Genomic DNA, 20,432 nt, shown 5'->3' with positions numbered 1-20,432 from the left:
CACTATTCGACTGTATGACCTGCAAAGCCTAAAATATTTACTATCTGGCCCTTTACATAAAAAGTATGCTGACCCCTGCTGTCGAACATTAACATGTATTGCTCTTCAAGGACAAGCTTATATTACTCAAATTTTCTAAAACATTAAAACTTAATGTAATCAAGCAACCTGTCCATTTGTTTAATACAATACTCAAAAACAAGGATCTTGAGGATCTCCTACCTGATACTAGATATTTCTGTACAATTTAAATGTCTGGGGGATGAATACACAGGCTGTGTAGGAAGGTCAGAGACATCTAAGGCATTAGCCTGGATAGGGGCAGAGCATAAGGCTGAAGGGTGTGGCCGATAGATGACACCTGGTGAGGTAGTCTGCTCTTGAGCTCCCGATTCATACACTCCAAGAAGGTCTGGAGAAGTAGGTGAAGCAAGGTTTACTTCATGGAAGCCTTCCAAGGGGTCATTAGCCATAGCAAAAGCCTCATCATAAGATAACCTATGTGAAAATAAAACGCAGGTAATTATTCAGAGATAGTGCCACTTAAAATTAAGATGTGTAAAGTATAAAGTATTAACTTACATTATAAAGTATAAACTTACAATTAAAAAGATAGCAAAGGAAAAAAACTACAATCATTTAACATTTAAGTGACCTCAGAGTATAAATACTACAAAAGGCAAACAATTGGGTTTGAAATAGACTTGAGAATGATAGCTAATACTGTTAAAGTTAGTCAATTAATAAGTAACAATGAGGAAGGAATAAAAATGTGCTTGATATTTTTAACTTTGTTATCATATGTGACATTGGTTAGACTGAGTAGAAGAGGCAGTATAATACATATATTCAGAATGAGACAGACCTAAGTTCCACCATCTGTTCTGTTCTCCCTCATACTGGCTATGTGATTTTAGATAAATGTTTTTTCTTTCCTTTTTATTTTGAAATAATTTCAAATTTACACAAGAGCTGCAGCACTCTTTCACCCAGATTACAAAACTGTTAACATTTTGGAACCATTTAATAGGTTTCAGACATGATGTGCATTACCCCTTACTAGCTCAGTTTATATATCCTAAGTACATGGATGTTCTTCTAACTACAAAACCAGCATCAAAATCAGGAAGTTAATGTTGCTCAATATTAATATCTAATCGCCAGGTCTCAAACAAATTTCACTGATTGTCCCAACAACGTTCTTTATAGGCCCAGAATCCAATCCAGGATAATGTATTATATTTCTCTAAGCCTTAAATTTCTTCTCTCACAAAACGAGAAAGGGAATAACGATATTCCCTCTCTTCTTCAGGTTACTGTGAGGATTAAGGAAAACAATTCACATAAAATATTTAGCAGTGTGCTATGTATCTGGCACATAGTATGGCCCCAATAAGCATTTGTTATTTAGTCAGCCATTAACAATAACATGGATGCTTCAGTTTCTACATAAACAAAAAAAACATTTCACGTAACTACTCAGTTACAGTAGAGTTTACATGAAAACGAGTGTATCATTTACGTTTTTCACTTAAAGAATCTAAAAAAGAAATCTTATAAATCCTTTACTGATTTCTCATTGTCCACAGAATAAAGTCCAAACATAAGCTTGAAAATCAAGGTCTTCTATACCTGAACCCAACTTCTTTTGATTTTTTTTCCTTCCTACAGTAGTACTTGGATAATCATGAGTAAATATCTTCCCAGCATTTCTCAAAATTCCCAAACACAAGCACCAGTGTAGTGCTAAATCTCATTAAGTATAAAAAAAAAATCATTCATTAAACTGAAAAATTTTATTCTCTCATACACTTAATAAAAAGACAAGTAGAGAAGAACAAAAGTTGCCATAAGTCGAAAAGGAAGAGATTGGATTGAATATTTACATATTCTCTCAAAATTTCAGATTATGCATCACAGACCTTCAAGAATATATATGGACAATCAAAACTCTAACTACTGAATTTACGAATGCCAAATTTCAAATCCAATCGGTTTTCTTTATTGTAGCAAACAGTACTTTCTGTCTTCAAAATGAAACTAGTCCTTGTTTTTCACCCAAAATATTCACTACACCAAATGAAAGATCATAGTAACAAGAAATTTAAAGTATTATTCAATTATAATTTATTATTTTTTCGTCTGAGAATATTTCTCATTCTTTATTTATAATACACAGACATACACCAAGCAAATATCCAACCCTGAATAATTCATTTTCACTTGAATAGAGTTTACTAATCAATTCACTTTAAGGTAGCAAATAGGGTTTTTATCAAACTTTGACATGTTATCAGTATTAACTATTTATGATACTTTCTTCTATCTCATATATTTCAAATTCATCTCTCTACACCTTAGAAAATCAATGAATCGAAGAATGTTAGAGCATTTGCATTTCTGGAAAATACAAAGGGTACAAATCCTATGGAGAAAAATTTAATACCTGGTAATATGACATATTCACTAAAACTATGATCCAGCATGCCCACTTTTAGGGCTTTATTCCAAAGATAAAATGGCAAAATAAAAAAAAGATATATGCATATGGCTAGCAATATTAGCAAAAGACTGATTACACTCTTGTAATAGCAAGACTACTTGAACAAACTAATGTACATCTCATAATAAAGCACTATGCAGCTGTAAAAAAAAATGAATATTATCTACATACTGCTATGAAGTTAACTGGAAGATATACTGACAAGTTAAAAAACAAGATAAATAACTGTATACTAAGCTATCTTTTATGTAGAAAGGAGGAAATACAAATTTACTTATATGTACAATAACGTATGTACGTATTTATATGTTTATGTATTTAAATTTTAGAAACTAACAAAAATCACTTTCTACAGGAAGAGAGAGAGGACAGGAAAAGGGGACAAGAATGAATGCTATACTTTTCCAAATGGACCTTGACTTGTAGATTTGAATTTGAACTTGGAACCATGTAAATAATAAAACAAAATTAAATTTTAAAAGAGAAACCCTAAAAATAAAACAAATGAACCTAGCTGTGTATTGAGATTGTAGTTTAACTACATAAAAAAAAAGCTAGTGCAAATGATTTTAAAACACAGTAATAAAACTATATATCCCTAGCAGAATATATTCTGAGAAAGAAAATGAAAAAAATCATAAACTATTTTCTATAATCCTATCAGTAGTAATGCTGATATCGCTACTCTGAAAACTATTATATATAAGATTAAGCAAATAAATTATGATGTTAATTTCATTCAGAACTAAGATTTTCAGCATGAGAAGAGACACAAACATAAAACTGAAAAAGTTAAAACTCTGAAGTTCTAAATTTTAAACAGAAATATCAGAAAAAAAAATTATTAAAAAAATTCCTAACTTTACCCACTGAAAAGGTGCAGCAACAGTAACCAACTCAGGAGCAATGAGTATCCCTTATGTCCAGAGTAATACAATTTCCTACAAAAAGAACAAGGGCTCCTTGGAGAAATGGCTGATTCCAGGCCCAGGACAGTAAGTACAAAAAGACTGGAACATCTTGTTATACAAGGAAACAAGGAAGCAAGAAAGCTATCGAAGATACTGGAGTGGTATCAAAAGGACTGCCACTAACCAAAGATGGGACAATCCGAACATTAAAAAGGATAATATCTATAAAGAACTGAAACAAAGTATTTTTAAATCCATGAGTTTATGATGATACTAAAAATAACAAAATCCCACTGGTTCACTTTGATCAGTGCTATGAAACCAATTTGTTATTTTGAAAACCAGTAAAATAAAGAATCAAATATTTATCTTGCTTTTCCTATACATCATGGAACCAGTTTATGAGGAAAAAGTTCTTCCTTTGAAAAGAATAACTTTGGAATCAATGAAATAATGGATCTAGACAATAATTATCAAGAGCTATTAAAACCTAAGGTGAAAATCTATCTGGGAAACTTTATAATTAATGGATCAGAAGGACAGTACCTGAATAACAGCTTATCACAAAAAGGGAGAAAATTTGACATTATGAGGATTATGTGATAAAACAGAAAATGAACACTCCCACCATTCATGAAGCATTCTTGCCCCCTAAGAAAAAAAAAGGACCCGAATCCAATCAAGTGTCTAGGTCTTCATCAGTTTACAGGAAAAAGAAACTCTCTCCTTACAGAGGAGAGAGAAACATGTTAAATACCATCGCAGGGGTGAAAACAGCAAAATCTAGCCTGGACGACTCTACTGGACAAACCACCTGGTTTTTTCAATAAAAAATCTGGGGGAAAAAAAAAAAGAAGTAGAGGGAATTTTAAATTTAAAAAGAGATAAGTGATATAACCAAGCACAATGTGTGGGCCTTTTTTGAATTATCTGAATAAACCAAATGTTAAAACAAATATTATGAGATAATCCAAAGAACCTGAATACTGGATATTACTGATATTATCATAAAATATTGTCGATTTTTAGGGATAATAATGGTATTATGATGGTATTATGTTACAAAAAGGTCCTTACCTTCTAGAGATACCCACTGAAGTATTTATGGATGAAATAAGACTACTTGTATTTGTTTCCAAATAATCCAGAGGTAGAGGGAGAGAATGCGGAACTGAGCCATCCAACTACCAGTTCCAATCGCATAGGATTATAGGGTCGCTTCTCCCATTACAGCAGCTAATATTTATTGACCACTTACTAAATATCAGGTATAGTTCTCGCATATTTATTGTTGAGGAAACTGCATCTCAGGATAGCCAAGATTAAAATCTATGTCTGTTGGACTCCACAGTCCAAGCTCGTAACCACCACAACACACTATCACCACTAGAACTGCTTGCCATTCCATTGTTAGACCATTAGAGGAAGAATGTTCCTCCTCATTTTGAACTAAAATCCATCATCCTTGTAACATCCACCCTATTTTTCCTATATATAAACATAATATTCCATATATTCTTTCAACGAGTGTTTACTGAGGGCTAACTACATGCAGGGCTCTGGAGAAAGATGATGAAAAATCGTCTCTGCTCCCAAATAGTATCAATATCATAGAAGAGACTGACTAATAAAAGTGATGCTACAGTATGATAAATGCCACAGAAAATATAAAGGTACTAAGAGGGGCAAATAAGTCAGAGGGAAAGGACTTCCAGAAAAACTAAAGCTGAAGAAAACACTGAAAGTACAAGTAGGGAATAATGAGAACTACAAAGCTTTCCAGGCATGGCTAAGGTGTGAAAGCAAACCATTTATAGAAAATAAAAATATCCCATAAACTGGAATACAAGCTTTGTACATAAGTACCTGAAAGAGAGGCAGGTTTGATTCCTGCTTCTGACCAATTACTGGGCCAATCTGAACCTAGGTTCTCTAATCTAGAAATCTGTGACTCGGTTTTTTACCACACAGGATGAGAATTAAGAGAGAATGCATACAGCACTTGGGAAAGCCTCTCTGAGCAGTGCCTCTACTACAATGTTTTCATTCTGGGGGATACAATTAAACATTGTTTAAATTCAAGTCACTTCGGAAAAAGATGATTTTAAAATTAAATGCAGTCCCTTTTCAAGCATGTGAAATTTCCATAAAATGTAACTTAGCTGGTAATAAACTAATAATCAGGCTGGTCTCAAAATCTTTTGCTCTTTAAAATATATGGAAACTTTAAGACTTTACAGTCAAAATTCTTGTATGAGTAACATAAACTGCTATTTTTAAGCAATAGTACTCTGCATAAAGTAATGAGTAATACAAAAAAACTAATTTCAATTGGCGATTACCCCAATTCATAAACTAAACTTGTCAAGGAGCACTACCAATATGTGAAAAAGTTGACCGTGTTAAATCCTCAGGGATGAATACCAACACAGCTTGGCTAGCTTTATTATTATTCAGTTCTAAGTAAAAAAGCTGATTTCCAATCATGAGGAAAAGTTGCTCAAAATAATTTTTATTTCTGATCCCTAATATGCATTTCATATTGTTTCTTCTTTCTAGAAGTCAGTATTATCACAGCAAAAACAGTAACCAATATTTACTGGAAGTTAACTATGTGTCACACACTTTTGCTAAGAATTTTAAATATTAACTCATTTCATGCCTAGAAAAATTCTAATAATTTTTATAAAAATTATTTTTTCTAATTAAAATAAATTTTATAATTGAAAACAAAAGGCATCCCTAGGACAACTCAAGAAATTAAGATGAATTACTGGTACAATATTTTCAATTAAACATTTGAAGGACATGGGTTAAATGGATAAAAATAAATGAAATCAAGAAACTCAACGTAGTGTTATCAGTAGTTCGAAAGAACAAAAAAATCTATTCTACCACAAAAAGCACATTCCCCTTATTTGACTTCTTGATAATTAGAAAACAGAGGATTTCACTGCCAAAAAAAAAAAAAGATAAGCTGTGATTTTTATCTTTTTCCTTATCAATATCTGAAAATTAATTTTAATTCTGTATCTACTAAAATTCCTCAAAGCACTACACTTTGGAAAGTAAATAATTCCCAGCACAGGAGGTTAGCAGAGTAGAAATACCAATACCTGATGAAGAAAGAGAAGGTTCTAGTTTTAGCCAAGATCTAAATTGTATATATGCAAATTTGGGCAGGTCATTAAACTTCTCTGAACCCAAATATGTTTATTTATTTCATGATGGAATTGGATCCAATGACCGTAATTGTGAAGTGGTGAGTATACTTGTCTGGTGTACTTGTTTGTTAGAAGGAAGGCAAGGGTTTGACTTCCCAATGGGAAAAATTAATCAGTATTTGCTATCTCACCAAATAGCTTGTACTCTGGAATCAGGCTCAAGTCCTATCTGGACCAGTCACTAATAACATGACCTTATAGCCTTAAGTCTAAATTTCTCATCTGAAAAACAGAGTTAAAAACTATACCTATCTCATAAGGTTGCCATGAGAATTAAGTGAGACAATACATATATCTGCCAATTAAAATTCATTATTACTTATTATAATGTCTCTAAGGTATTTTCTAATACTTGCCAAATACTTTTGTCACTGTTAGCACAATCGTCATCATCAAGGAGAGCAAAAAACAATGGTTGTCTCGTTGCTATAAATGTTATAAAAAATGAAAAGTTTATTGTTCTGAATATTCTTCCTCAACAAAGCAAGCATCAGTATGTTATACTGTGTATATGAAATTTGGTTTACTTTTATTATAATAGAAATTAAATATTTCAAGGTAGGTCAAAAAAAAAAGTTTAAGGAGAGGGAAAAAAATGGCATAGATGACAGAGGCTCTGTTCATCCCTCTGGCGACCAAATCAAAACTGTGATGAAAACAAGGAGCACCAGCAAGGAAAAATCGCCTGGGATCTTGATAAACAAGCCATACAACTAGGGAGAAATTTAAGAAGTCACCCTGCAACGGCAGAAGATAGGTCAGGGGGAGGACGCGGGGCTGCCTGGTCTCCAACGGCTGAGACGGAGACTGCGCCAGTGGCAGATGCCTCTTAAAGGGACCGCATCCATGAGCAGATTTTCATGGTAATGGACCTGCTCACTCTGAGCACCAGTGTGGATTATCTGCGCACAGAGGGCACCAGGGATTCATAGGGAGACATTGCAGAGTGAGGGTCTAGGTAAGACTTGCTGGGTACAGAAGTATCCAATGAAGTATCCATTGTTCCCTGTTGAGCCCTCCCCACTACCAATGCACAGGACACAGAACCGCCACAACCTTGACATTATCAAACTGGATAACAGAGGTCGCTCCACCCAGAGGATTCCCTGAAATCCCTCCTCCCCCAACTCGCAGCCCCACCCAAGCCACATCCAGATGTAACCTCAGTGAATCAGGTGCTCCTTGCTGAGACTCATACTGGTGGAGGCAGCTGGCCTCAGTTTCTGGTGTGGCCTTTTGAGGCAACTATAAGCACAGCATCTGTGGATTGCTTGCTGAATCTTAATAGGCGGCCCCTGAGGAGTAGAGGCTTGGGCTAAATTTGGCCTGCAGCTGAACCCCTCTCAGGACTGTGCCACTGGACATCTACTTCACAAATCCACACTAATAAGACAGGGAGACTTAGAGCTTGCTTAGTATATAGAAACAGACATGGAAAGACAGCCAAAAATGAGAAAAAAAAGAAGCAGAAAACATATGAGAACAGAACAGAGATCCAGATAGAATGGAGTCAAGTAATCTAACAGATACGGAGTTCAAAACACTGGTTATAAAGATGCTCAATGAACTTTTGGGAAGTGTAGAGAACTTCAACAAAGATAAAAAACATAAAAATGGCAATGGAAATTATAAAAGAGAACCAGTCTAAAATGAAGAACAAATTATCTGAGATGAGAAGTATATTAAATGGAATAAACAAAGGAATAAACAAAGTGAATAAAGAAAAGGATCAAATGCCCTATCTAGAGGACAGGAAAGCCAAGAACATACAATCAGAATGGCAAGAAAAAAGATGCCAAGCCTATAAAAATAATTTAAGGAGAATATGGGATACTATTAAGGGTCCAAATATCCGTCTGATCAGCGTACCTGAAGAAAATCAAGATGTTGAACAGCTGTTTGAATAAATAATGATGGAAAACTTCCCTAACCTGGTGAAGGAAATGGACATTAAACCCCAGGAAGCTCAGAGAATTCCAAAAATCAGGGATCCAAAGAGGGCCACACCAAGACACATCATAATTAAAATGCCAATGGTTAAATACAAAGAAAGAATATTAAAAGCAGCACAAGAAAAACAGATAATTACTTATAAGGGAACACCCATATGAACTGGCAGCTGATTTCTCAGGAGAGACTATGCAGGACAGAAAAGCTTGGCAAAAAATAGTCGACGTGATGAAGACCCAGGATCTACGACCAAGAATTCTTTATACAGCAAAGCTATTAGTTAGAGTTGAAGGACAGATAAAGAGCTTCCCAGACAAAAATAAGCTAAAAGAATTTATCACCACCAAGTCAGTATTACAAGAAATGTTGGAGGGACCTCTTTAAGAAGAAAAAACATGTATCAAAAACAGGAATAAAGAATAGTAACAACTACATTCCTATCAATAAGTACCTTAAATGGAAAAGAATTAAGTGTTCCAACCAAAGGGTAGAGTGGCTGAAAGCATAAGAAGACAAGACCCCTACATATGTAAAGAAAAGGAATGGAAAAAGATATTGCTTTGATGGACCTAGAAGGTATTTAAGTCAGACAGAGAAAGATAAACACTATATGATTTCACTTATATGCAGAATCTAAGGAATAAAAATAACAAACTAATCAAAAACAGACTCGCAAATATAGTGGGCAATTTGGTGACGGACAGAGGAGAGGGAGTTTTGGGGGGCTGGGAGAATGGAGTGAAGGTTTAAAGAAGTACAAATTAGTAGCTGATGGATGGTCACGGGCATGGGAGCACAGCATGGGCAATGCAGTTAGCATTAATACGTTGTCTAGGTGGAGGGTCAGGGAGAGAGGGAGTAATTGGGGGGATCGTTTTACGAACTATATAGATGTCTAACCAATGTACTATATACTTGAAACTAATTAAAATAAATAAATTTAAAAAAACAGTTTAAGGATTATTTAGTGTATTAATTTTCTCTTTCAATTTATTGACAGACTGTTGGGAAAAGGAGGGAAGGGAGGAAGGCTGATTTTTTAAATTCTCGAGTGACTTCTTAATTTAGCATAAATTATGGAAGAAACATCTTCTGTCATAAAAAATCAGTTTGCTACTTCAATGATGTGTATAACGAATTGGTGTTACCAATTCCATCGGTTCTTTATAAACCTTCAACATCTAAAAAATATTTATATTTCTTAAGTACATTTAAACATATATTATTAGTATAAAATAGTGTATTTAATAAATTTTATCAATTATATTTATTCTAGTTAGAATGGAAGGATTGCCAGCTTCAACTCCTCCGGGCAAATCCTGGTACTAAATTCTAAGAATACAGGTTTGAAAATGGACTAAAGACACAGTGTGTAGCCTAATATGAGCCTCTTAGTGATAACCCTGAGGTTTGTGGGGAGGAAAGAAGGGAGAAGAGAACATTTCAAGGAGAAGTAAATGTAAGTTAGATTTTAAATGCTACAGAGGAGTCCAATAGACAGGCAAGGAATGAGGTTTGGCACTAATGAAACAAACACACACAAAAAGAGACAGAAAATCAGGCTGGGAAGGCACACATGTGGCAGATAATTAAAAGCTTCTTTAACATGGAAAATGTTGCTTGGAATTTATCCTGAAGAGATGATCAGATCCACATTTTAAGAAGTGCGTGTGTACTGTGATGTCATTAGAAAAATGACTACGAAGGCAATGAGGACTTTAAAGAGAAGAAACTAGAGGCAATTCGTTAAGACGTTACTGCAACAGGCTAGTTAAGAGATTATGAAGGTCTGATCTAATGCCAACAGAGTAGATGGAGGCATATATATACACATGAAAAGCGTTCGAACAATCGCTTCATTTGTATTTATTCATATACCTATACAAACTACATTACTCACATAAACATTACAATATTATATTCTGTATGTGTGACATACACACAAATGCATTATTCTAGCTACTCCTTCCTCACAGCGACCCTTTGAAATGGTTCTTAACTCTATTTTACAGATACAGAAACTGAGGCTCAAGGAGATTAACTTCATCAAGCTCAATTAAAAAATAACAGAACTAGGATTCGAACCACTAAGAATCACTTAAATCCAACATTTAAAAGGGTAAAACCAACTGGGGAGGAGGCATAGGGACTCAGATAAAGATTAGATCAAGGCAGAGGATCTCTAAGATGGATCTCACGCAAACAACCACAAGAAACAATCTTAACAGAAGACTACTGATTAATCTCTGAATCCGTCTTAACTTTCAAGAAGAGAAAACTAAAGTTTCTCTAAGGCACTGCCATTGAAATGAGCATTTGTTATTGCTTTGTTCTTTCTATTCTTCCCTATATTCTCTTTGCTATCATTTCCTCCTCTATTTTGCTGCTAGGCTGGGATTTAAAAAACTCTTTCATCCCTCTACAGGAGGAAGCATAGAAAAACAAACAGAAACTTGATTTTACTGGAGTGGCCTTATTCTTGTGTATTCAAAAAAGTGCGAATAACCTGATACTAATAATTAGTGTGAATTTTTAAAGTGTGTAACAGCATTGTACCTAACTGCCCTTTTCTTTTAGAAACACACACTGAAATATTTATAGATTAAATTATATAATGCCTGGAATTTGCTCAAAATAGTACAGGAGGGAGATGTAGATGAGGCAGGACTGAACATTACTGATGGTTACTAGGACTAGATGATGGAAACTTTAGGGCTCATTATGTTTATTTTATTTGAAATTCTCCATAATTAAAAAGCTTTGAGATTTATTCAAATACTACACAAATAAAGGAGGAAAAAAATAAAACAAAAAGTGCATATATAAAAAAATCATATTCTCATTAACTTTCACTATAATTTTAAAGTTGGTTTTCCAAACTAATATTTGGGTTGTAACAAAAAAAATTCGCATACATTTGAAGAAGCATTCTGTTTCTAAGTGTGAATTTAATTAATAACCCAAAGGAAAAATTAGTCAGATGGTCAATTAAGCTACACAATCTTCCCACTCTTATTACTATAGACCATAAATTAATTCCCATTTACTAATTCCACAGGACTTAAATGTACAACTTGACATATTTAGAGATGTTAATTATTACAAATTCTTAAATTAAGGGTTTTTAGAAAATGCTCAAAATGTACTGGGTTACAAACGTTTTATGTAATTACAAATCTCTGTAACATTAAATAGTTTTGCAAGTTTCTTCTTAATAGTAAAAGCCTTGTTTTGCATATATCAAGAATATATGTCAACTAAACATTCAATAGGCATTGAAGTATATGTTAACTGGATAAATAAACAATAAGAGTCTTTAGAGGGAATGAATGTCAAAGCAGTGAAGATTGGACATAGTGATTCCAGGCCACTTTTGTTGGAAAAAAGAGATAAAGCAATACCTTTAGAGAGTATCAAGACTGGAGAAACTTTTTTAAAGTTTGGGGGGACCTGAGTATGTTTTCAAACAAGTTTCAGAAAACAGTCCTTCTAGTTCAGATTCTGTCACTGACTAGCTGTATGAACTTGGACAAGTCACTTAATTTCAGAGTTCAAATATAATTCTCTTCCTAACAGGAAATTTATTTATTGTTTTTCAAACTTACTTTGGTTATTCTTTCATATTTTATACCTATCAGCCAACCAGGTGTTCCGAAACAAATACTCAATATTATTACTCTTCTCTAGATAGATCAAATTACAATTCACTTATTTGTGAATAAATTCTAAGCTATCATCTGCTGGTGTTCCTTTATGCTTCTTAGGTCACTCTTACATTCCTCTATAGAGTTTCTTTATTCGAGACTGTCAATTCATATGCTTCTATGTTGAATTTCATCAACTTTTATTACGTTTACATTTACAACCCTGTTCTTAATTACAAGCAACAAACCTCATTAATTTGAACTGTTTCAACAACTTTCATTCTTTTTCCTCTGATCTAAGTCATCTTAATTTATGGCGATAGCCATTTAGTTTTGTGTTGTTGATATCCTGAAATAAATCGATTATATTTACACTTTTTTCCTAACCATGACTGTATAAAATTAAAACTTCTGAACTACCTCATTTAGTTATAAGTTGAAAGGGAAAGCAGAAGAGAAAAATCGAGATAAGTTAATGCTATCTGTAAGTACCCCTCTCTTCCTTCCCTTAGTCCCCTCGTTTCCATTTCTACTGCTAGATCAGTTTCAATACATCCTAACATTCTTCTACTGACCATCCATTAGCAAACACAACACAGCACCTACTGAGTTCCAAGCCCAATGCTAAAGCAATAAAATGGGGTAAGATGACTTAAGCTCTGCCTTCAAAGCTTGCATACATTAAAGGAAGAGACCTCCTTGTCAATGAACATGACAAACACAATATAAATATTAAAATTAATAAATACCAAAATAGAAGCATGTACTGGGTGCTTTGAAAGCATAAAAGAAAAAAATGTATTACTTGCCAAAGCTAAGGATATCAGTACCAAAAAAAGGGAGAAACTAGTTAAAAAGGTGTTTTCAAAAGCTCAGATAGTAAATATCTAACTAGTTTAACTAGTTAGAATGTCAAGTACATTTAAGTAATTAATTCAGTAACCAATTTACTACCCTTCATTGAAGTGCATCTTAACTGAAACTATAGGACAAAGGTTTAGTTTGATAAAGTGTGCTCCTTCAGAATATCCTCAAAGCTTTTGTCATTACCTCGACACACAAATACCTCTACCCCACTACTCACCCTTCCTTCCTCCCCATTGTCCAACTGTTCTAATATTTTTTCTTATTTGGCACTCGTTAAAATTACAATAACTATATATATACACATATATATACAAACACACACACACACATATATATATATATGAAAAGTGCCTTCTAAATTTTGAAAACCTATAAACTACATGGGAATTATTATATGGCCTACATTCAAGACTCCTTATGAATACTTTAACCCCCTACTGTGACTTGCAGAGCAGATGTTCAATGAATATTTGATTTAAAAAGCTCTGGTGACATATGAAGAATTACTTATTACACTAATATTAAGTATCTCATAAATGTTAAATTAAAAACAATTCTTTAACATTACAACCTACACATGAGGAAATAGTAGAGTGTAGTAGTTAAGAGCATGGATATTAAAGACAAATAGCCAGACTTCTAATCTAGTCCTGTCACTTAATTAGCTGTGTGATCTGAGCAAGCTACCTCTCCCAGTTCTTCAATCTTCTCAACTATATAAGGGGATGAAATTAGGGATTACCGAACATCTAAGTCACTGTGAGAGTAAACTCATATAGAGTTTAAACCAAAACCTGATACAGGGTAAGCTCTAGACTCAACAGTAGTAGTAGCAGTGGTATTACCATCATCAGAAAACTTAGATGTTTTTTAAAACAGAAATACAAATAACACCTTTCAAAAGGTGTAGACTAGATATGGAAGAGGCAAGCACATTATGAGTTCCATTTTGGGCCATATTCAGTTTTTAATCCTGGCTCTGCAATTAGTCAGCTATATGACCAAGGACAAATAAGTAACCACAAGCAAGTTATTTCACCTCTGAGCCTCAATTTCTTAACTTGCAAAATGCGATAACATCCCTGTATCCCAGGAATGTCCCAAGGACTAAAGGAGTCAAGGTATTTAAAGTAAACAGCACAGTGCCTGGCACGCCATCAAAGTTATATTTGTTCCTTTCTCCTATCCCCTCATATCTCATTTACTTTTCATCTCATTATTATAAAGTTCATATTATGTTGAACCATATGAAAAAACAGATGACTACTGACAAATTCACATGGTTCTACCTAATAATACCATACCCATTCACAAATGGAGAAAATACGTTCGGGGAGAGTAAATAATTTACTCATGGTAATCTGTACAATAAGTAATGGAGCTAAAACTAAAAAAATATGTTTCGAGATTTAATAATTTTTCATTTGGCCAGCTTACTAATTAGTTTAACGAGTCCTGCTCAGGATGGGAGAAAAGAATAATTTTAAAAATGATTTTGTGGAGTGTCTATGTGTGTGTTGGGGGATTTAAGGGTTTAGGGAAAATTAGAGGAAAATATTAATGGAAGACTATGCATAACTACACTAATTCAGAAAGTACCACTGGATGTAATTAGAAACTTTACTAATTACAAACCCCACAAACAGGTGAACATTAAATATCCATCCTGGAGAAAGGTTAGACATATTCAATACCATGGAAGATTTGATTGACAAACACAAAGAAAAGTTATATTAAATGTATTTACTTTGACTCACAAAGGTATACCCTAAGGAAGTGGAAAAAGAAAAAGTTAGGTTTTTCTTCTAATAGTAAGAAATACACTATGGTAGTAAAACCGTATATAACTACTAAGTTTTCCTATAAATTCCACGAGGGCTTTAGTATCAGGTCACTTAAGCTATATTTGGGATGTCTGTTCAACATAAAAAGTCCTATCAAAATGCACAATGCTAGTAAATAAATAACAAATGTTAACAGAACAAGGCCCCATAAAACTGGTGGAATATTTAACAGTGTCAAATATTCACTATGATTGGTCAATGTATCTATTCTACTTCTCCTTGATTTGTCATTCACGTTTTCCTAAATTGCATGAACAAAAAATATATATATATATAAGAACGAGGATAATAAACAGAAACTGGGTCTTTCAACAGATTTACAAGAGAACAGTTTTGCTTTAATCCTCTTATTGGCCTCTCCAATTATATAATCATTCCGTGGCAAAAGATTACACGGTTCTTTCCCTACACTGAAAAGGAGCTGGAGAGGGAAACAAGTGTGAAACAGGTAGCCTGGTAATGTTACATTTCCTTCCACCTCACTAAATTGTCTGCCTCTGAGTACTCAGCTCTTAATTTACAAGACCTTACCCTCTAGCCATTATAGATTTTTTTTTTAATCCCACAACAACTGGCAACTATTCACGTGCTACAGATCCCACCTAACATCGTCATTTCCAGAATCCATTAGGCTCGCTTGTCCCCGGGCGGTCGGAGCGAGTTGTCATCGCTCGAAGAGCAGTGTTAATTACGATAACGTCTGTGCAGTTCGTCTCAACTCTCCGAAACAAAAGTCAGGCTGAACTGGGCTGCCTCCCGCGGCGCGACTCCGAGCGCTTGCTCTTGCCCACCAGGTTTCGCCGAAACCTCCCGAGGGTGACCTCTACGCCTCCGGATGGTGCCTCGCACATCGTTTACTGAGACCCCTGGTCCACGCTGCTGCTTCACCCCGCTCAGCCTCCGCGCTGAGCCCGGCTCCAGACTTATTCCGGAACTCTTTAGAACCCCCTCTGCGACCCCGGGCCCCCAGCTCCAAGTCGCGCGCGCCCCGCCGACAGGTAACCGGGTTCGGGCTCCCCGCCTCGGGCGCTCGGGACCGCGCAGTTAATGAGTAACGCGCCTATGCTCCGGGTGGCGGGCGCGGAGCCGCCGACGCCCACCCGCGGCCCCGGGGAGTGCCCAGATGCCCAGAACCCCGCACCTGCCTGGGTCCCGGGGCCCGCGTGCCGAGGAGGGGGAGCGCGCTCGCCCGGCCCGGCAGCGGGACAGGATCTCCGCGCGCCGCGCCCTCCGCCGTGCCCGCAGCTGCACCTGCCACGGCAGTCTCTCCGGGCCCGCTCGCGGGAGGCGGGCGCCGAGGGGGGCGGTGCTCCGCGCCCCGGGCCTCTCCCTCCCGCGGCTGCACTCACCTGACGAACCCACGGCGGCCGCTGCCCGCGCTAAGGGGCGCTCGCAGAGCCGCAAAGAGCGCGCCCCGACGCAGCAAGAGGCGGAGGAGGATGGTCGGCTGACGCTGCTCCACTCCGCCGCCGCGGGCGCACCGCGCTGGGAGCCGCCGAGGGAGCGGGAAACTGCGCCTGCGCCGTGAGCTGAGCCGGGAGCCGGGAGAGGCCTGGCCCCGCCCCGCCGTGGGAAGGCGGGGTTCGGGGCGGGACAGGGGCGGGGCCGGCGTAAGGCCCGAGGGGCCGACGCGCTCCCGCGCCCCCTGGCGCCAAGCGCGGCTCTTCGCAGGTGCCGAGACGCGGGCCCCAGGTGCAGCTGCGAGCGGTTTCCCTGGGAACGAGTACGAGCCGGCGCTGAGCCGTGTTTTCCTGGACTCGAGAGCCTGTCTCAGGTTAACTTCGAGTGTGCTGGGCTCGCCAGGAGTCGGAAAATGAACCTTCGATGTGAGTTGAGGACTGCTAGAACCAACCTGAGACTTGGCGTAGGTATATACCCTACCACGTGGGAGTGGTGGTGGAGGAGAGTGGGAAGACTGGGGGTCGGATAGAGTCCGATCTCCGAAGGATGGGGAACCCATTATTCCAGCAGCTACTAGGGCATTCGAGGATATCATTTCTGTACCTTCCTTCTCTCATCTTTTGTGTAAGTTCTTAGCAAACTTCCACCCCATTTTAAGTTCTCCAGGTAGGAAAAGTGAAAATACAGATCCAAAATCTGATCAAAAAGAGGCAATCACCGAATGGGTCTCTATGTTTAGTAAAAGGGATACATATAATTTATGTGATACACATATAGAACAGGACCGTCATTTTGTGTATTGATCGTATCTCTTAGAGGCGAAGAAGAAAGAGTAGCAATGAAAATAAAAGTGGTTACAGGGGAGAAAGTACCAAGAACAATCTATCATTTCCTTGTCTGGCAAAAAAGCTACTACCTGTGGGCCACACATATGTATGGCTATAGGAATGAGAATTCCTGGATTTCAATTCACCACCCACTAGCTGTGTGACCTTGGACAAGTTGATCTCTAATAGCCCCAATTTTCTCATCAGTAGATGGGGATAGTAACAGCACCTACCTCACTGAGTCGCTGGGAGATTAATATTAAACACTTAGTATACTGCATAACACAGAGTTCCTAATGAATATTGGCTTTTATTATTAATAACATCACTATTATTATCATCTACCTATAATCCAAGCAGAAACCTACAAAGTCATTATTTATACCATATTTATACCATCTTTTATAGTATATCTTCAATTTATCAAGTCCTATCCATTCTAATTCCCAAATAATTCTTAAGTCTATCCCATCTCATATTCACTACCACTAAATATGACCTTCCTCATTAATGGAGTCTTAACTGTTCTTCCTTATACAATGTTGTTCATGTCATGTCATTCATCGAACATTTATTGTGCTCCATCTGTGTGCCTACTGCTGGACGTAGGGACAGAGAAACCATTATACGCGATTTCTACCACAAAGACTCAAACATAGTGAAGGGGACAAATATAACAATAACAACTAAATCTAATTGATAAATTCAACATACCACAAACTGCTCGGCTCCTCAGTCTTGCCACACTCTAGCATATATCCTGTCTTTGCATATGCTGCTCCTTTTCTTATTATGTCCTGACCCTCCACCTCTTCCTTACCCAGGTAATTTCTGCTTACCCTTCATTATTCAGCCTAAGCATCAATTCCATTGTCAACTCTTCCCTGTTGCTTGCCACCCAGCCCTATCCACCCCGGTATGGGCTAGGTATCCCTAACTGTGCTCCCATACCATCTTATCTCTTTCTAGCACTTACCACATAGAATGGTAATTGTAATTTTGTCTGTTTTCCTAATTACTATGAGCTTCTTGAGAATAGGCACAAGGCCTGACATGTAATATGGCTGGCTCAATAAATGCAGAATGAGTGAATGACATACATGGAGATGTACTCTCTTGATATATAAATGTTTACAGGACAGGCCCAATGATATATTCTACATAGGATCTAAGACATCATGCATGTATAGGAAATAGTAAGCAATAGCCATATGCCTAAGTCCTGTGTTAGTTTATTTAAAAATCACCTACCATTAATGAGGCTCTTTGGAATGTACTTCGAGGTGTTTTCTCTCACATACTTAACCTGATAACATAATCTGAGAATGCGAAGGGCAATATGGGTGGTTACCTATAATAATACTTCAGTGTCCTTGCAGCACAAAAACCAAAGTACATTACAGAGTATTAGATACTCAGAATCTCAGCCTGTAAAATATATGAAGTATTGTGAGCATCCTAAGTTAGATTGCTCAACCATATATTAAACGGGTAGATACTTCATCACTTTAAAATATGATGATAGATTTTTTAGTGTGCTCAGATTTGCCTTCTTTCTTTTTCATTAAAAAATAAATTACAGCATACAACTAATGTCAAATACAACATATAAAATATATATTTTTTAAAAACCTAAGACTTTCCCATCCATACGTGGGGCTAGAAAACAAGGCAGATGAGTACAAATATCTAAGGTTGAACAAATTATTGAACAAATCATTCTAAGTTGGTTACCCTTAGTTATAACTTTCATTGCTTATTTGCCTCTGTTTTATTTCCAAAGTTCAGAAAATATTGTATATTTACATGGTACGTACCAGTGTTAAACTGACTTCATGTAAATTATCTCATGAGTCCTTTATAAAAAAATAATTTGATATAGGTACAAAGGTAGTTATTTTTCATCTTTACAGATGGGAGCTTGGACCACCAGCATTAAGGCTTTGCTCTTCAAAATACAGGATAATATGTTGCAAACAAATGAAGTTAAAATGCTTTAAAAAGCATACTGGACTTCATATCTAGCATTATGGCAGACTAAATACTGATTGATTCTCCCACCAAAAATAACTCATCATGCTAGATAAAATATATAAAACATCAAACATATCAATAAGCTGACAAGGACATAAGACACCCTCAAGGGCAAAAACTGGGTAAAAGCAGAAACTCAGACAATGTTAAATAATAGTATTGCAAAAAAAAAAAGGTGAGAAAAAGTACCAAGAACAATCTATCATTTCCATGTCTAGCAAAATAGTTTCTTGTGGGCCAGTGCTCATTGGTCACATTCCTGTAAAAATTTGCCTTTGCAACTCCTGTACAAAAACAGAGCTATCTCTGAAGTGTCTTTCATTAGATCAGTCATGGACAACTCTGCATTTCAGGCCCTTTTTCTCATGTTGGATAAACAACTGTAAAGATCTGAGGACCGGGAGAAATGGTTGACAGAGGAGCTTAGACTCTAAAAAGTATGGTTTCCTTCAAAAGAGTCACTTTAACAAGCATATAAAGAAATGTTCCGAGAATGGGCTTTAGATCCAGTTTATTTCACAGACACACAAGTTGCCATCCATTAAACACATATCTATCTATTCACTGCTTCTCTATACCAGGTACATAAATAATCTGTAGTAGGAAGGAGGAGAAAGAGAGATGAGACTTAATGAGAGGACTTCCTGGCTTCCCCACAGTATTTCAGTCCCAGGTACTAGTCTATTTCTGAGGCTTCCTTCATCCTGCCCAATCTCATACAATATTCTATGAGAAATCCTTGTGTCCTTAAAATAATCCCGCCCGCTCCCCCCCACACACACTTTGCTTAGATTTTGAATGGAAAATAATATATTTTTGTGGAGAGATTGGTTTCTGTAGTGATTAAAAAAATAACAGTAGCTTAAACAAAATAAAATTGATTCCTCTCATGTAAATGAAGGATGCCCTACAGGGTCGGTATGGTGGCTCTCTGATCAACATGGACACAGGCTCCTTCAATCATGTGTCTTCACCAACCTGAACATGCAGCTTTTATCTTATGGTCCATGATGGCTGCTCAAGCTCCAGCCATCACATCCTTATTACCAGACAACAGAAAGGAGATAGGCAGAAAAGAACACACCCCTCTACTTAAGAACACTTGCAGAAGTTACATACATCACTACACTTACACCTTATTGGTCAGCACTTGACTGTAAGTGATGTTGAAACATGTAGTCTTTGTTAAGCAGCCATGTGCTCAGCTAAAATTCAGTGGTTCTATTG

The 20,432-nt window shown here is 36.7% G+C and overlaps 1 protein-coding gene across 8 annotated transcripts in view; it reads right to left on the bottom strand.

The window, feature by feature from the left end:
* The window catches only part of RAB3IP (RAB3A interacting protein), a 42,869-nt gene extending 26,401 nt beyond the window's left edge, over positions 1-16,468 (bottom strand). For 3 of the 8 annotated variants that reach the window (XM_039865995.1, XM_039865994.1, XM_039865997.1), the window contains exon 1: positions 16,293-16,432. Coding sequence is in view for 3 of the 8 variants with exons in the window: in XM_039865992.1 (XP_039721926.1) it covers positions 223-473 (251 nt within the window). In the remaining 5 variants the exon portion in view is untranslated. Of the gene's footprint in view, positions 1-222; positions 499-16,088; positions 16,109-16,292 lie in introns of those variants that run through there. The other 5 variants (XM_039865993.1, XM_039865996.1, XM_039865992.1 and 2 more) reach the window with 4 other exon arrangements.
* Between the last annotated feature and the right edge of the window lie 3,964 nt (positions 16,469-20,432).

Source organism: Pteropus medius, unplaced genomic scaffold (assembly GCF_902729225.1).
Source record: "Pteropus medius unplaced genomic scaffold, Ma_sr-lr_union100, whole genome shotgun sequence".
Taxonomy (NCBI): domain Eukaryota; kingdom Metazoa; phylum Chordata; class Mammalia; order Chiroptera; family Pteropodidae; genus Pteropus; species Pteropus medius.
This window is presented reverse-complemented; position numbering and strand designations above follow the sequence as displayed.